Genomic DNA, 17554 nt, shown 5'->3' on the forward strand with positions numbered 1-17554 from the left:
CTTGTTTTAATAGGAGTTCTTTTTAGCAATGGAGAACGCTGGAAGCAGCTCCGACGCTTTTCCCTCACCACCCTAAGAAATTTTGGAATGGGGAAAAGAAGTCTTGAAGAACACATTCAACAAGAAGCGCGATACCTAAGAGATGAGTTTATCAAAAGAAAAGGTTAATAGGAAGAACATTCTGCTGTTTAAAAGTCCCAGATGAAATGTCTTAGACTGATGATTTTGATATAATGCATTTAGTGCACACTCTGTGTCGCCATTAGATTTGGCAGGGGGCTATTAGGGGGTGAAGTCTGGAAGATTTTGTGCCTTTACCTTAAACTGCTCCTCATGGGGATATGGTTATTAACACATTTTTTGTCACGAGAAATGCATGGTTTGACCTTGAAGTCCTGCCCCTTTTCCATAAGATTTTTATGGTTTCCAAAAATAGTGGCACAGGGGCTTATAGTACATCCCGTTGCAGGCATTTTTGTTTTTTCCTTTTAACTTTTCTATCTTTACTTTAAAAAAATCATAACTTTTTATTTTTCCAGCAACATAGCTACATGATGGCTTGTGTTTTTGCGGGATGAGTTGTAACTTTCACTGGTACCATTTAATGTCCCACATAATGTAAACTTTAAAAAATTCCAAAAGGGCGTGAAATGGAAAAACACTAATTTCACCATTTTTTTGTGAACGGTTGCTTTTACAACTTTAATAAAGATAGTGGTGGCGTAGAAGAAAAAAGGAAGGAGGTGGAGCTACTCCAATGAAGATCCAGTGAGGAGATTGCTGGAGTAATTGCTCCAATATAGAGTTCCTTATTTCTGTATGTGGTGAAGAGGAACAGGTGTAACAAGTTCCAGGTGCTGCCAAATCAGCAACTGTGCAACCTAGATTGGTTGACCAGTGAGATAATGGGCGGAGAAAAAAAAAAGATGCTGATCAAGTGGCGCAACCTCTTTAAGAAAATTGTGCACATGCTTGGATATTTAGAAGAAAGTGTTGCTTTATTTTGGAAAAAACAGCTGAGCTTCATTTAGGCCCATAGGGGACAGAGAGTTTAGTTTGAAGATCCAGAACATCTCTCGCTTTCTAAGTTTCCTGAATGTATCCAGATTATTTAGTGGGATTTGATCCAAAGCTGTAACTGAAAAGGATCTGAAATCTTTGTTGTGGGTAATACTCACATGATATGCTGTGCTGTGCTTGAGAAAGCCATGGACAGTTTTAAAGCTGTATCTGTTAATCCGAAGCCTTAGTTCTTGTGTTGTGCAGCCAACATATTGGAGGTTGGGCCAATATTTTTTAAGGGTGATGATTAAGTGTGAGGAGTTATATGTGGTTATGAAGTTAAGGGCTTCTGCACACTTGCGTTTTTTTCACTCGTTATAGCTGCTTTTTTTTTCTCAAGCGATTGTCAATGGGACTTTCTAATGTTAAAAGCGCTTTGCAAGTTTGCGTGTTTTTAACATTAGAAAGTCCCATTGACAATCGTGTAAAAAAAAGGAACGATATCGCGTGAAAAAAAGGCAAGCTATAACACGTGAAAAAAACGCAAGTGTGCAGGAGCCCTAAGGTTAAAATATTGGTTGGGTGGATCTTCTGGTATAGTTCTTGTGCTCTTTTTTATGCTTCTTCCTGGGTTTCATCAAAAAAGAGCACAAGAACTATACCAGAAGATCCACTAAACCAATATTTCAACCTTAACTTTATAACCATGTATAACTCCTCACACTCCATCATTAGGTCCACCCTTAAAATGTATTGGCCCATCGTTCTGCAAGACCCCTATCTTACGAAAATCATTTTACCCAAACCATTGATCACACTCAGACAGGCATGGACCCTTAATAACATATTGGCACCTAGTATCCTAAAGAGCCACCCAAAACCCCCAAAAGTTTGTAATCACTTTCTATCCAAAAATCTGGGAAGTTTCAGGTTTAAGAAGCCAAAATGTAAATGCTGTTTGAACATGGAAAATAAGAAAACAGAATTTGTAAGCTCCGTCACAAAAGAAACCTTCAAAATTCTCTTACAGACTGATTGTTCCTCAATCTTCGTTATATACCTTCTTCAATGTACTTGCGGCCTCCAATATGTTGGCTGCACGACACAAGAATGAAGGCATTGGTTTAACAGTCACAGATTTAATATCGCCCATGGCTTTCTCAAGCACAGCATATCATGCGAGTATTAGCAAAGATTTCAGATCATTTTCGGTTACAGCTTTGGAACAAATAACACTGAATAATCCGGATAGATTAGAGACACTGAGAAAGCCCAGTCAGTGTCTTTTTCTTCTCTACCTTTTACTACTTTAACAAAGCAGTAAAAATGTCATGTTTTCTTTTTTCTGTTGGTTAGTATGAATTATGAAGATACCAAATTTATATATATTTTTTAAGCTGTACTAATTAAAAAATAAAATACCCTTTTCTAAAAAAGAAAAATTACTTTGTTCCTATATTTTGAGCCACATGACTTTATTTGTCCATGGATGCGGCTGTGCGAGGGCTCATTTTTTGCTGGATGACTTGTAGTTTTTGTTAGTTTCATTTTGTGGTATGTATGACTTTTTGATCACCTTTTACAATTTTTTTTCTTGGAGACAAGGTGACCAAAAAAGAGCCACTCTGGTATTGTATTTTTTTGTGTGCTGGCATTCCCGAGGCAGGATAAATAATGTGATAGAGGATTAAAGTTTTATTATTTTTTTTAAAGAATGTAAAAACTCTTTATTTGACCTATTTTTACTTTTTTTTTGTCCCCACAGAGAATTTGAACTTGCGATTCTTTGGTTGCTTAAACAATTTACTGCAGTTCTTCATTATTGCACTATACTACATTTTGACAAGTATTCTATTAAGTTGTGCATGACTTCATAGGCAAACAATCATGGCAGCACTGGAGGCCTTACAAAGACCCTAGGCTGCTAAGACACCCGAATGTCCTGCCTTTCAGGACATTTAAATGTTTGGATATCAGCTGCTATCGGAATTATGTCAAAGGCAACTGACAACTGTCATGACTGTAGCTTGGCTCCTGAGACTGCTCCATACATGTACAGTGCACATCAGGAAGGGGTTAAAAAACACCATGTTTTCCATTATTCTTACACCAGAAAAATATGTTGATACATCTTTGCAGACATACATGTGGTGGGGAAGTGGTATACCTACTGTAGGTGTAGCAGGCAACTAGTTCTCTGTATATGGACAGGCACAATTATAAAGTCGTGAACTCAGTTGTGAATAAAGTGAGTTGCGCACATTCTCTGCCTGAATGCAGTGGCCACCTTATCAGGTGTGACAGAGCTGGGGGACTCCCCACTTTTCGACATAAGTTTTGGTCCCTGAAGTGAAACCTGCATTTTCCAGATATATTTGGCATAGCATGCACCAAATTCTACTGCATAACTGTGTCCAATTGCTGTTATATCACTTCATATATAAATATTTTTGCAATTTATTCCAGGTTCTTTTTGTGATCCAACGTACTTTTTGACCTTGGCAATTTCTAACATGATATGTTCCATTGTATTTGGTGAACGTTTTGAATATGAAGACAAAACATTTCTTGGACTTCTTGCCATGTTAAAAGAAATTTTCAGCACATTAAATTCCCGAACTGGACAGGTAAACATTTTGCACTTCTTCTGTAGGTTCTTTATCTTTCCAATTCTTTTCTGGACATATAGTTTTTGTAAATGAAACCTGTAAAAACTAAAAAAAACTCATTGCAAAACCCAATGTGTTCTTGGCATATGCATTCTGTGATCAGATCTAGGGCATGCATGAGTAGTAATATGTAGAAGGAGCCAACAATGACTCAAGGACTGTCTGCCATAAATTCAGGGCCATCACTCCTAGACCTCATGACCAGGCCAATATATATTTGCAGTGTACTTTAAGTCAACTACAATGGCAATCAGTCAGTCAGAGACTGCTGGCACCCCAGAGAGAAGGTAGGGAGAGTTTTCCCCTATTCTGTCTGCACTATTATTGCATGCACAGTGCTCGATTGAGTGGTCAAATGTTTGATCACATGGACTCCAGGGTACAAATGGTAAGAGGCAGAGGTGTAACTTGAAGCTCCTGAGTCTCAATGAAAAATCTTTAACAGGACTCCCAACTACCATGTGCCTTTATTAACTGTACTGGCATCATCTTATGTGGCAGAGGGATTTCTGGGCCTCCTTAGGAACCAGAGCCCAGGTATGAAAGTTATTTCTGCACCCCATGAAGTAATTCCCTGGTGGGATTGAGTTTCTGGATCTAAATACAAAAAGCACTACCCTAACAGTGACAATTGTCACTATAACAGCGCTGATTTCCTATGAAACTGGGGATACTGTCTATTTCTGGGCAATTCTACATAATTACCAGACAAATTAACTAGCAGTTCTACTTCACAACAAGCCTAAAGATTTTTAAAAAGTTAAAAGAAACCTGTCACCGGGTACATGGAGTCTTTGTAAAGCTGCTTATACCCACCCAGTACACATATTATATACAAACATGTTGCAAATCAAAGACAATGATATAATTAAAAAATGCCCCTTTCACAGGTGAAAATCATACCTATCAGAAGGATAGGTGCTTGTGAGGTGCCAGACTGCCATTGTATCCTGTTCCGTTTCACATGCCTCCACAACGGCGTTTTGTATTTCAAACCGCGCATGTGCGCAAGGCTCCAAGTAGGGGTCGAAAATTTACTGTTATGGTCTGCTGAAGAATGAAGTTATGTCCTTTGGGATGAATCTACACCACTGATGCTGCCTGATTCTACTTGTATAAAGCTCTGAGTCAAAGGAGTGGACCAACAAGCAGAGAGAAAAGTTATCACTCTTGATACTGCGGGCGAGGAAAGTCTGGCACGACCCACCCATTCAACTCCAGAGTTCAGAGACCTGAGCTCCGGGTCAAATTTCTAAGTATATTTTTTCTGAAATGCAGCAGCATTTCTAACCCAACTAAAAGTGCTAATGGGCTCAAAAGCACTAGGAATAAATAATCTTAAAAGATGAAAAACGGCCATGTGGAGTGGGAGGTGATGGAAAGTAGAGTGAGTCGTGATGGATTTTTCTGATTGTCTTCAAAAAGTATTTAGTGTTTTGCTTTGTTTTTTGTCTTTCTTACAGTTACTGAACTCCTTCATCAAAGTCCTCCCTCGACTCCCCGGACCACATCAAAAAGTATTTCAAAATCTTGCAGCTCTGAGATCATTTGTACAGAACAAAGTGAAGGAACATCAGGATACTTTGGACCAGAACTGTCCCAGGGATTTTATAGATTGTTTTCTTATAAAGATGGAAGAGGTAGGAAAATAGGAATGGGGATAATTAAAGTCAAAGGGTTAGCTTGAAGCTTTTAGACTGCCAAATAGGTAACGCAAGCCTATGAACATTATGTTTCATATATAGTATTTATGATGCAGAGGATGAAGAGAGAGGTGCTACATGTAAAGATCCTAGAGAAGAGATAGAATCCATCAGTAAAAATACTTCCCATTCTTGTCCCCTCAGTAATAATGATTCCCTTTGTTGCCTCCATCAGCAATAGTGCTCCCCTGTTCCCTCTTATGCTGTATAATTAAAAGAAAAACAATATACTCACCTCCTTTGCTGACTAAGCTGCACTCCGGCTGTACCTCCTTCCACTTCAGTCCTTATTGACTTCCGGGAGTTGCACGGTCACATACAACTGTTGTGTTGAATTGGTCACACTGGTCACATACTACAAAACTGTGCAACCGGTAGCGGCACCCCTGACAGGCTCTCACAGGACACCAGGGTGCTGCGTCACCCTTGTTGAGAATCACTAATTTAAGTTTTAATAAAGAAGGCCATGGCCATTCAATTATCCAACAACTCTTTGTCTGTGTGCAACTTATCACCCCATGTGTGTTGTATCTTTGAGGTACTGACTTATAAGGCAGATGGACATTTAAGCCCCCTCAGGCATTATGATCTGGTTGCACCTACAACCTATGATTACCATATAGTTAAGACCCCCTAAAAGAATATGAGGCAGGAATATATTGGGCCTTAATATCCAGGACCTATATGACTTCTGTTTTTATTTTTTAGTTTACCTAGATATTTTTTTCTATTCTTTGTGGGGCAAATACAACTGTATTATTCAAAATTGGAGCTGATGTTGTTTATATTGGAAGTGTCATAAGGAAAAATGGGCAAAAACAGAAAGAAATTCAGTTCTAAGGAAGTTTGTTAAATGGTGGAGTCAGGAAATATTTGCTATATAATGCCAACTTTGGAGCAGATACAACCAGGGAAGAGCAGACAAAAATTGATGGCTAGGGATAACTTAGTAAAAGCAGAAATTTGGGAAGTTATTTAAAACACATTTGCCTAATATATTGGTCAAAATAGCTCCAAAGGTAGATTTCTTCATGCACTGCAAAAATATTTGATTTTCCATAAAACATTTGTCTGCTCTTAAATTGTCGCAGATTGTGTGAGGGTTAGAGGAGCTGATACTTGGAATTTATATTCTAAAATCCAATAGATCTAGAACCAATAAAAAAATCACTCTTCTATGCTACTATATGACTAGGAATCAGCTATATGATTTGGCTTGTTGTGCAAAAGTAATAATTAAACCATTGGTTAGAGAATATATTACTTTCCCTCTGTTAGAAAACTATTTTTTTTGTATTCTCAGGAAAAGGGGATTCCTAATACAGAATTCCACTTCGACAACTTGTTTGTCACGGTTTTGAATCTCTTCTTTGCTGGAACAGAAACAACAAGCACTACAATGAGACATGGCTTAAGAATGTTGCTTAAGTATCCCGACATACAAGGTAGATGTAAATAGTAACAACTATAGAACACAGGCTTTTTGTGTAACTGGATTAGTAATTAAATAAAATTATATATTTTTAGGATATAGGTGTCTTGCTAAGAGGTAATGTATATAGAAAGCACTTAAAGAGTTATTACAACCACAGGTTATGTCACAAATATCTGCTAAGTGTTTTCTTACGGCTCATAATATGAAAATAACAAACATGCAACTTTAGTCTCGTGTCCCTCCATGTCATCCAGGCCAATTGAAATGAGCCAATTTGACCTTCAAAATCTGTCAGAAAATACAGGATACAATACCATTTATGGCAGTAATCTGCCAATAGAACTGCAAACAGGTTATTGAGAAGTCAAAGACTGCTAAGAGACAAAGGCAGCATGGCGGCTCAGTGGTTAGCACTGTTAACTTGCAGCACTGGGATCCTGGGCTCAATTCACACTAAGGACAACATCTATATTGAGTTTGCATGTTCTCTTTGTGTTTGTGGAGGTTCCTTCCAGGTACCGCAGTTTCATAAACATACTGAAAGGTTGTTGTGTGTGTTTTAGATAAGAAAATTTGGCTGGGGAGAGTGAATAATTTAAATGGCAACAATCATTCTAGAACCTATTCAATATGTTGGCACTATAGAAGCTAAATAACTAAGGCTCTGTTGACATCTGCATTGTTGTTTATTATAATAGTTTCTGGTAAGGTTTCCATCACTTTTGACATCAAGGAAAGCATACCATATAGTGCTATTCCTGCTATAAAAATAACTTAATCATTGATAAAATGGATACAATCAATACAGTACAGTATTATAGCTTCTGTTACACGGAAACTAATGGCACATCTGTGAATAGAACCTAGGGAAACTATGATGAGTTTGAATTCCTAATAGTCTAATGGGTAAGAGTTCTACCTCTGGATCCCTTATGTTTTGGTTGAATGGCAGTTTTGTTAGCCGATTTGGGAACTAAGAGAAGTTATCCAGTTCTTTAAAAATTGATTGCTTATCCTTAGGCTAGATCATCAATATAAGATTATGGGGATCTGACTCTTGGTACCCTGGTCAATCAGCTGCTTGAAAGGTCTATATACTCCATTACTTTCTGTTGTATAGTTCCATACTTGTTGTAGCCCAGTGAACGGAGTGAAGCTGTAATAAACCATGACCCATTCAAACAGCTGTTCAGTGGGACGCTGAGAAATAGACATGAACCAGTCTAATAGCGATGGCGAATCCTTAGGACATGAATTTTAAAATAGCGAATAACACTTTAACATGACCAATAGCGTCCTATGAAGAAGCAAGTCTGCCATGAATGTTGCTCTCTTTATTAAAATCTTAAAATGTAAAAAAAAACAGCTTAGTAACTGTTTTAGTAAAAATATCAGTAATTTGACAAAAACATTGATTTCTGTTGCTTTAGCAAAAATTCAAAAAGAAATTGATATGGTGGTTGGTCCAGATCGTTGTCCTTGTATGGAGGATCGGAGCAAGATGCCATATACTGATGCTGTAATTCATGAGATTCAGAGATATTCAGACATTGTACCATTGGGTTTGCCCCATGCAGTAGCTGAAACCACCAACTTTAGAGGATACACAATCCCCAAGGTAAGAGGAAATATGCATATTACCACTTTTGAGCAACGTCAAATTGTTTTTAGGATTAGGGGACGTGGCCTGACCGAGCACTGAGCTGGCCGCATAATCTCGAATCTCCGAGAGCAGAGGCTTCTAAAGCAACAATAAAGCACTTACAGCGACTTTCACTCACCCGGTGACTATAGACACAGCGGAGCGGGGAATAGATGAGCCGCCGCAAGTCCTCCCGCACGGCACACAGACGCCTGGAGGAGTTCTTCTCACCGCGTGGCCGCCCACACACTTCGGACCCTGAAGCTCCGACACAGCCTGCTTGCCTGCAGGAAGAAGTTGAAATATCCCCGATATTCAACCCAAGTCTGCCCCAATGGACACTAATACAGATGAACCAGGGAGAACAAATAGAGGTGAGCAATATTACAAAACCTCACACTAACTCCCTACCTCACTTAATAGCAGAGATGGCGGCCATTAGGGGAAAGCCTCCTCAGAAGAATAGATCACAATTAAACAAAATGGCACCGACCATTCCACATAATAAAAAAAACCCACAAAGTTCCCCCACAGCTAGCCCATTAAAACAACGTTCCAAACTATCAAAGGAACAAGTGGAAGATCCACATAGCCCTCCCATGGAGGATTTTATAACCTCCATGCCATCCTCAGAGAAACCAGCCACGGAGGCATTTATGAAAAAATGCTGCTAGCTCTAAAAGACTCCTTACAAGTTAATTTCGACTCACTCACATCCACCCTAAAATCGTCTATGGAAGAAATGGATAAAAGAATCACCCATACAGAGAATAAAATGAGTGAAATTACTCAATCCGATAACAATCTTATAGATGAACATTACACTCTAACAGAAGAAGTAGATGCTCTTAAATTAAAACTAGCAGACATAGAGGACAGAAACCGTCGTAACAACGTCAAATTCAGGGAATTCCGGAGTCGGTCCCAGCGACGGAGATTACCAAATACCTTCAGCAAATAATTAAAACTGTGTTACCAGATACAACGCTTATGGACTTAACAATTGACAGAGCCCACCGGCTACCAAAGCCTAAATTCATCCCCGACTCAGTGCCCAGAGATGTAATAACCAGGTTCCATTTTTTCCATGTTAAAGAAGCAATGATGCAAGCAACTCACAAATTAAAACAACTACCGGCTCCGTATAATGAAATCCGCCCATATATAGACTTATCACAGGCGACATTACAGGCAAGAAGAAAATTTTCGCCAATCACCAACGCTCTCTGCCAGGCAAAAATGCCATACAAATGGGGTTTCCTCCCAAAACTGCTGATTCATAAAGACGGAACCAACCATATTTTTTCTAAACCAGAAGATGCTATCTCGTTGCTGAAATCCTGGGGCATCTACATACCTGACAACATCTCTAGAGACCCAAGCAGAAGACAAAGAACACCGGAAAAATTTTTACATACCCGAGTTATATCTCGGTAAAGTCTGTTTACTGCTCTCGCCCATTCAGGTGAACTTTACCCCCCATACTGCACAAGCCCACATCACACATGGACTTGTTGTTTTGTTATTTGTCCGTCAACTGTTTGATGGACCCTATGTTTAAGCTAACTTGCTGTTTGCTTTTTATCCTGTTATGTTTAAGCATCACACTCTGTCCATACTGCTCCATAGCAAAAACATACACCCATCACCATCATGTCGGTTAAACTTCTCTCCGTAAATGCCAACGGGCTAAATTCACCATTTAAACGCTCGGCATTATGGAGGGAAGCCCTGACTCAAAACGTAGACATACTGTGTGTGCAGGAAACTCACTTCGGTGCTTCCGCGTGTCCAAAAATTACTCATATTAAGTTCCCCAATATATATTTAGCCTGTGCATCAAACAAAAAAGTAGGCGTATTAATCGCTTTTAGAGACTCAGTTATATTGGAGACAACCTCTATAGTACAAGACCCCAAGGGAAGATTCATTATGATCTCGGGTAATCTAAATTCTTCTCCCTTCACTATATTGAACATATATGCACCGGATGTAAGACAGATAAGATTTCTAAACAAAACAATCAAAAAATTGTGGAGGCATGGAAGGGGCAAATTGATAATTTGCGGTGATTTTAACCTCATACCTGATGGAGACATTGGCACGACAAACCAGTCACTTAGAAAATCCCCAGTGCTGAACCCCTGGCTACAGAAGGAAGCACTTTATGACACCTTCAGATGTATGAATGTCTCAGCAAGAGAATACACTTTCTATTCCCCATGTCATAGGTCGTTCTCGCGAATTGACCTGATTTTAGTTGACAGATGGACCCTATCTTTAATTACAGATGCCTCAATTAATAAGGCTATATGGTCTGACCACGCTTCCATCTCGACCACCTTTCAGTGGGGAGAGCATGGAGGTGAAAGACGACCATAGAAAAATAATGTATTCCTGATGGAATACATTAACATGGAATTTCTCAACAATCCAAAATAATATCTGACGCTCTGACGGAGTACTTTAAATACAACTCGACACCAGGGATGTCCCCAATGACAATATGGAACGCACATAAGGCGTACATTAGAGGGGTTCTCATTAAACTCAGCGCACAACATAAGAGGGAAAAAGGGAAACAACTTAACGACATTCTCTCCCAGATCACAAACACTGAAAACCTCCTACATAGCTCTCCATCAGAAGAAAATCATAAACAACTCTTCAACTTAAGGCAAAAATTACGCACCCTCCTGATGGACAACTTCGACAAAGCGATAAAAAATTCAAGAACATATTATTCTTCGATCAATAAGCCCTCTAGACTAATGGCAAATCTAGTTAAGAAAACGATAAAATCAAAAATTCCGTACATAACTAATCCGGAAGCCAAGAATGTAAAAATATCCCACCCAAAACAGATAGCCGAATGCTTTCGTAAATTCTACGAAAAACTATATAATCTAAGAGAGGACACCTCCATATCTCAACCAACCTATCAAGAAATTTCATCCTTTCTTAACAAACTGAACCTCCCAAACATTTCAGAAGCCCAAAATAAATTCCTGAATAAACCTATATCAACCCAAGAAATACTAGACACAATAAAAACACTAAAAAAAAACTAAAATCTCTAGGCCCAGATGGCTTCTCCAATGAATATGTTTTGAGGAACTCTGGCACCACATTTAACGCAAACGTTCAATATGGCCATAGAACAAGGTAAATTCCCAAAAGAAATGCTTGAAGCCACGGTAGTGACTATAGCTAAACCCGGCAAAGACCCTTCCTCTTTAACAAACTTTCGCCCTACATCATTGCTTAATTGCGACACAAAATTATACTCAAAAATCATAGCACAAAGACTTCAGGCAACTCTGATGTCCATAGTCCATACAGATCAAGAAGGCTTTATCAAAGGAAGATAAGCTTCCAATGGAACAAGAGTCATAAACCTCCTCTCTATGTTAGATTCCTCTCGTACTCCGACCATACTCCTAGCCTTAGACGCTGAAAAATCCTTCAATCGGCTTCACTGGGGATAAACCTTCTCCGTTCTCGAAAAATATGGCTTCTCCGGCAATTTCATCAAAGCAATTAAAGCTCTTTATTCATCCCCTTCAGCCAAGGTATTAGTTGATGGCACTTTATCAGATTCCTTCCACATTACTAATGGAACTCATCAGGGTTGCCCTTTATCGCCACTGATTTTTATTTTAGCAATGGAACCCCTAGAAGAATACATTAGACTAAACCCAGATATCAAAGGAGTACACGCAGGAACTAGGCAACACAAGATAAGTCTATTCGCAGACGATGCTCTTCTAATGTTAACTAACCCCATAGTTTCCCTAAGACACGCTTACTCTACTCTCTCGCTGTTCTCAAAAATCTCATACTATAAACTAAATTTCTCCAAGTCACAAATTTTAGGCATCCATATAAACAAGGACCTAAAAAATGAGATAAGACAGGAATTTCCCTTTCAGTGGCAACATCAAAATGTCCCATATCTTGGCATTCAAATCTGCTACCCCCTATCTAACTTAATATCAGCTAATTACACCCCTTATTGAAGATACTTCAGGAAGAGCTAAAGAAGTTTAAAAAACATCAAACTACTTGGATTTGTCGGATAGTTTTATATAAAATGATAATTCTCCCAAAATTATTATATTACTTTCGGACACTACCCATACCTATCCCCCAAGTAACTCTACAAAACCTTCAAAGACAGATGACCAACTATGTATCAAATAGCAAGCCTCCCAGAAAAGCTCGCTCTATCCTATTCCTGCGCAAATCACAAGGAGGAGTAGAACTCCCCAACTTAGAAGCTTATAGATATGCATTACTACTCAACCAATCAAAATGCTGGATTACCCACTCTACAAACACCAGCTGGTACAATATAGAATTAGAAATGACAAACCAAAAAACTTTAAGCCCACTAATCTACGCAACTATTCTGTCAGCCCTACACCCACCCCTAAAAACACTACTTCACATTCCTCCTGCCTCTTTAACTATCTCGGCGACATTAGAGGCGTGGACCAAACTTACCTACCTATCAGAAAAATCTGAGTCAGAGGCCCACAATCAGATCCCTATTGGCACCCTTGAACATTGCATTCAGGGGCTACAATTATCATCCTGGTATGGAGCAGGAGTAAAATACATATCAGATCTTTTTGAGAATAAAGAACTAAAATCTTTTACAAAGCCAATTGAACAATACAGACTACCAAAAATGGAACTATTTAGGTACTTTCAAATAAGATCACTAATCCAAACCACCCAACTATAGAAAGCGCTACTCCCGCAGATACTATCATTAAATCTTTTGAAACTTCAAAAAGGAAACAATCCAAAACAAAACTCTTCTACGACCAAATGGGGGGCAACCTGAAATCGGGGAAAAAATGTCACCTTCTAAATTGGGAAAAAGATCTAAAAATAAAGATCCCATTAGAAAGCTGGCCAGACTCTTTTAAATGTGCAAAACAAGCGACGAATTGCTCCAACATATTAGAAACACATCTAAAAACTCTTACAAGATGGTATCTAACACCAGTACAACTAAGAAACAGACGATTGATCCCAGACGCGGAATGCTGGAGGGGTTGTGGACAAGAAGGCACGCTACTACATATATTCTGGTCTTGCCCTCAAATTACACATTACTGGTCTGACATCTATTTATTAATAAATAAAATATCAGAAACAAAGCTACCGAGATGTCCGCCTACAGCTGTCCTGCTCTTGGGTTTAAAAGAAGTTGGATCCGATACCAGACGTCTGATAAGCCATATTCTGATGGGAGCTAAATCACTGCCAGCCAGAAAACAGATACACCACATGTAAATGATCTAATACAAATGATATCCGAACATAGCATTTTCGAAAAAATTCTTGCACTCAGAAATAAGTCCTATTTAAAGTATGAAGCCGTGTGGACCCAATGGAATAATAGATTTCCACTCTGATATTTAAAAGTGATGCTCTTTTTTGTTCGTTCATGTTTCCTTCCTCTTCTCTGTCTTCCCTACCCCCTCCCTACACCCTCCCCTCCCTAACTTCCCTACCCACATATTCACATATGAAACATTTATTATTCTTTACGATGTTAAACTAACCCTAAAAATGTATCAACATTAACCACTATACCTATTAGACCCTACATAATGCATGTTTGCAAGATGTAAGATATGATAACAATTATCTGTAACAGTTTCACTCATCTGATACCAATAAAAATTGGATTGAGAAAAAAAAAATTGTTTTTAGGATTAAATTTAATTAAATGGACAAAGACCTAATTTGCTGGAAATTTAGCTATTTGCAGTCTTCGTCTGGTGAGCCGTCTTATATGAATCTTTTCTTTTGGTGGTGGGAAGCTACTTATACCTTTTCAGATGACTTTGAAATTTACAAAGGTCTCCTATTTCAGATATGATTTATATATGACGTGTCCATGTTGTGGGATGGGAAAAATGCTTTATTTGAAGAATTAGTATTATGATTAAATAACAAGAATATAGGCATGAGATTTACTTATGATATTCAAGCCTGAAAATTAACTTTTCTTGACCTAAACATTTTCATTAATATGCTGCAGCTCCAAGGTTAGACTGTACTCACATCTATGACAGAGGCTCTGCTCGAAGCCTCTACTGCAATTTTTGTAAGTTATTATAGAAAGAATAGGGTTGCATGCACTCCTGTCAAAAGAATGGACATCTCAAGAGAACTTGACATACCCTACTGTAAATCAAAGGGGTGCATCAAACGCCAGTGATATCTGTCATATAGCAAAAATGACACTGAGGGTTTCTGTTTATAGAGGAAAAAACAACTAATAGAGATACAAAGCATTCATGTGAGTGGCTCGAAGAGTCTGACTGCTAGACATACAGTAAGAATCTTAAGGTCCATTTACAAGGGATGAATGTCGGGCAAACAATGCCCAATACTTGTCCCTGTGTTTCCTCGCTGCTGTGCTATTGCACAGGAGGTAGCAGAGCTGGCTTGCTTATGGAATGGCCAGCAGGGGGCGGAGCAGTGAGGGAGATTTCTCTCCTCTCGCTTCCTCGCCCCTCTCCATCGAGACAACACAGCGGTCGTTCGGCTGTTCAGTAATGAATGGGCACTGTGTTATCTCAATGAAGAGGGCGGGGAGGGGGGCGAAAGGTGAGAAATCTCCGGCACTGCCTCGCCCCCCTGCTGGCTGCTCCGTGAGCGAGCCAGAACTAGTAGCTCCCATGTGACAGCACGGTAGCGCGGACACACAGGGACGATTATCAGGCATCATTTGCCCGACATTTGTCCCATGTAAATGGATCCTTAGAGTTGCTATGACAAGCAACCAGACATCCTGTCAACACCTTTGAAGGCTCCATAGCAGGAAGGTGAACTGTTCAACTTGGATAACAAAGGGTGGTCTGTAAAAGAAGAATAATTCACTTAACAGTAAGGTAGTATTTTAAAAATATCCTTTCAGAGTGTTTCTACATTGGATTTCCTCATTAATTACCTACAATGGAGGGTGAATGCAAACAGCAGCACCCAAGGAATAAGTGTGCCCATCCATCATATGGGCAGCTCATTAATTTTATTGGTCAACATGTAAGACTTCATTTCCATTGTGAAGGTGCTGCTGGGGAATTGAACACTTGGTTAGTTCCCTACAGATTACTGCTGATCCTTGAGGTCTCAACAGCAAAATACTTTATGTTAAGCTTAATTTTGGTTGATTTTTTCCAGTAGATTGCCCAAATGAATTGATATACTGTGATATTTCATCATTCTTATGTTTGTTGTCTCCCATTATTGCATTGAAGGATACCACAGTGTTTCCTCTCCTCACATCTGTACTGAAAGATCCCAAATACTTCAGGAAACCAACAAAATTTGACCCAGGGCATTTTCTGAATGAGAAGGGAGAGTTTCAGAAGAATGAAGCTTTCCTTCCATTTTCAGCAGGTATTTTTCAGATGATGACACAGAATACAAATTTCATGTATTTTCATAATAGTGCTAATTTTGATGATGATGGCAAGTTTTCTATTTTAGCATTTGTTATACAAAAACATGCTTCTGAAATAAAAACTCTTGTTTTTACCATTCCTTATAGGACGGAGGATTTGCCTGGGAGAAGGAATGGCAAGAATGGAGATCTTTATTTTTCTCACTTCTATACTGCAGAATTTCAGCTTGGAATCAGACGAGAACCCTTCAGATATTGACATCACCGTTAATCCATATAAGATACGTTTTGTGTCTCACTAATAGCTATAGTTGAAAGAAGTCAAAGTATCATTAAAATTATCTGTTGAATGACCTATAGGCTACATGTAGACATTGTCATCTGCTACTTTTTATATATTGTAGGTGTTCAATGCACACCCCCATCAGAACCAGGTGACCATCGATGAGAGCCATGTATGAATGGGTGGAATGATGAAATGTGGCACATAATGTTTAAAATTGATGTGATGATATACAGCAAAGGGGCCTGATTTTACTATTACAGGAGCCACAGAGGCAGGACCATTGTTTGGTTAGATGACACCTTATGTAGCATGGAATCGCATGCTTTAATGAAACCTTACCAAACTCTTATAAATAACAAACACAGAAACCAGTATTGAAAAAAATGGCTGCGGTGTTTATTTAACGGGGTTACAAACATTGGGGAGAAATGTAACCGATAGGAACCATAACACTTCCTGTAAACTCTGACTTACAGACACGAGTTTATTAACCAATTAATAACCATAACAGTTCATGTAAACTCTGTCTTACAGATACGAGATTACCACAACCAAATTCTCCCCAAATTTACCTGCCCACTCGCCTAATGTGGGCGACAATCCACCATTAACTACTCCGCGACAAACCTAAGGGAGGGACGGTGGGATGCTGCTTCCTTTCTAAATGATGATGGCCCCACATCTATGGGCCTACAAATATCACTGCTGCTTCTTCCAGTCATTTCCTCTGGGCCTATCACTGGCTGCTGCCAGGCAACCTCACTCTGCCTTACAACCACAGGCATTGTACCGACATTTTTCTTCAGCCAATCTGCTGCTGCTGCTGCCAGCCACTCTATCACTGGTCAGAACTCACCCTCCATAGAGGGTGACATATTCATCCATCTTGTACCTAATGCTCCCAGATTCCATCAGGCTTTCTCCCCTAATTGTCCTTCAAGCCTTACATTATTTTGGTACCCATCAAAATAACCACTGTTATGGTAATTGGGTTTACAGGTACAACAGTCACAAACCTGTGACTTATGGCACCTAGGGGTAGACCGCAAGGTCAACTTATTTTCAGCTATCTGGATCTGCACTCGTGTAAGATGGAGCCCGAATCACACCCAGCATAGCCCAGTACACCCCAACACACTTCACTGTCACCACTGATCATTTCTGACAGGTAGGTCAGTCACCACAGTTTCCACCAGCTAACACACAATTAACACACTTTGCTTAAATGATTCAAGAATGACTAAATAAGGTGTAAAGCTTTATTCTAAAAAAGGTTAGCAGTGCTTAGATAAAAAATATTCAAAAGGAGATAGTTACACAAAGGTAAGGAGCATATAAATACACACAAAACAGTATGAAAGCAAAATGCAATAAAATAATAGAAAATG

General features: G+C 39.1%; 1 protein-coding gene across 3 annotated transcripts in view; it reads left to right on the plus strand.

Moving 5' to 3' along the window:
* Window positions 1-16234, plus strand: part of LOC136625673 (cytochrome P450 2C8-like) — a 33157-nt gene extending 16923 nt beyond the window's left edge. For all 3 annotated transcript variants that reach the window (XM_066600072.1, XM_066600073.1, XM_066600071.1), the window contains 7 exons: window positions 14-163; window positions 3469-3629; window positions 5135-5311; window positions 6678-6819; window positions 8240-8427; window positions 15735-15876; window positions 16028-16234. In XM_066600072.1, coding sequence (XP_066456169.1) covers window positions 14-163; window positions 3469-3629; window positions 5135-5311; window positions 6678-6819; window positions 8240-8427; window positions 15735-15876; window positions 16028-16182 — 1115 coding nt within the window. In that variant the 3' untranslated portion in view covers window positions 16183-16234. The remainder of the gene's footprint in view (window positions 1-13; window positions 164-3468; window positions 3630-5134; window positions 5312-6677; window positions 6820-8239; window positions 8428-15734; window positions 15877-16027) is intronic.
* The last annotated feature ends 1320 nt before the right edge of the window (window positions 16235-17554 follow it).

This window comes from Eleutherodactylus coqui, chromosome 4 (genome assembly GCF_035609145.1).
Source record: "Eleutherodactylus coqui strain aEleCoq1 chromosome 4, aEleCoq1.hap1, whole genome shotgun sequence".
In the NCBI taxonomy this organism is placed as follows: Eukaryota; Metazoa; Chordata; class Amphibia; order Anura; family Eleutherodactylidae; genus Eleutherodactylus; species Eleutherodactylus coqui.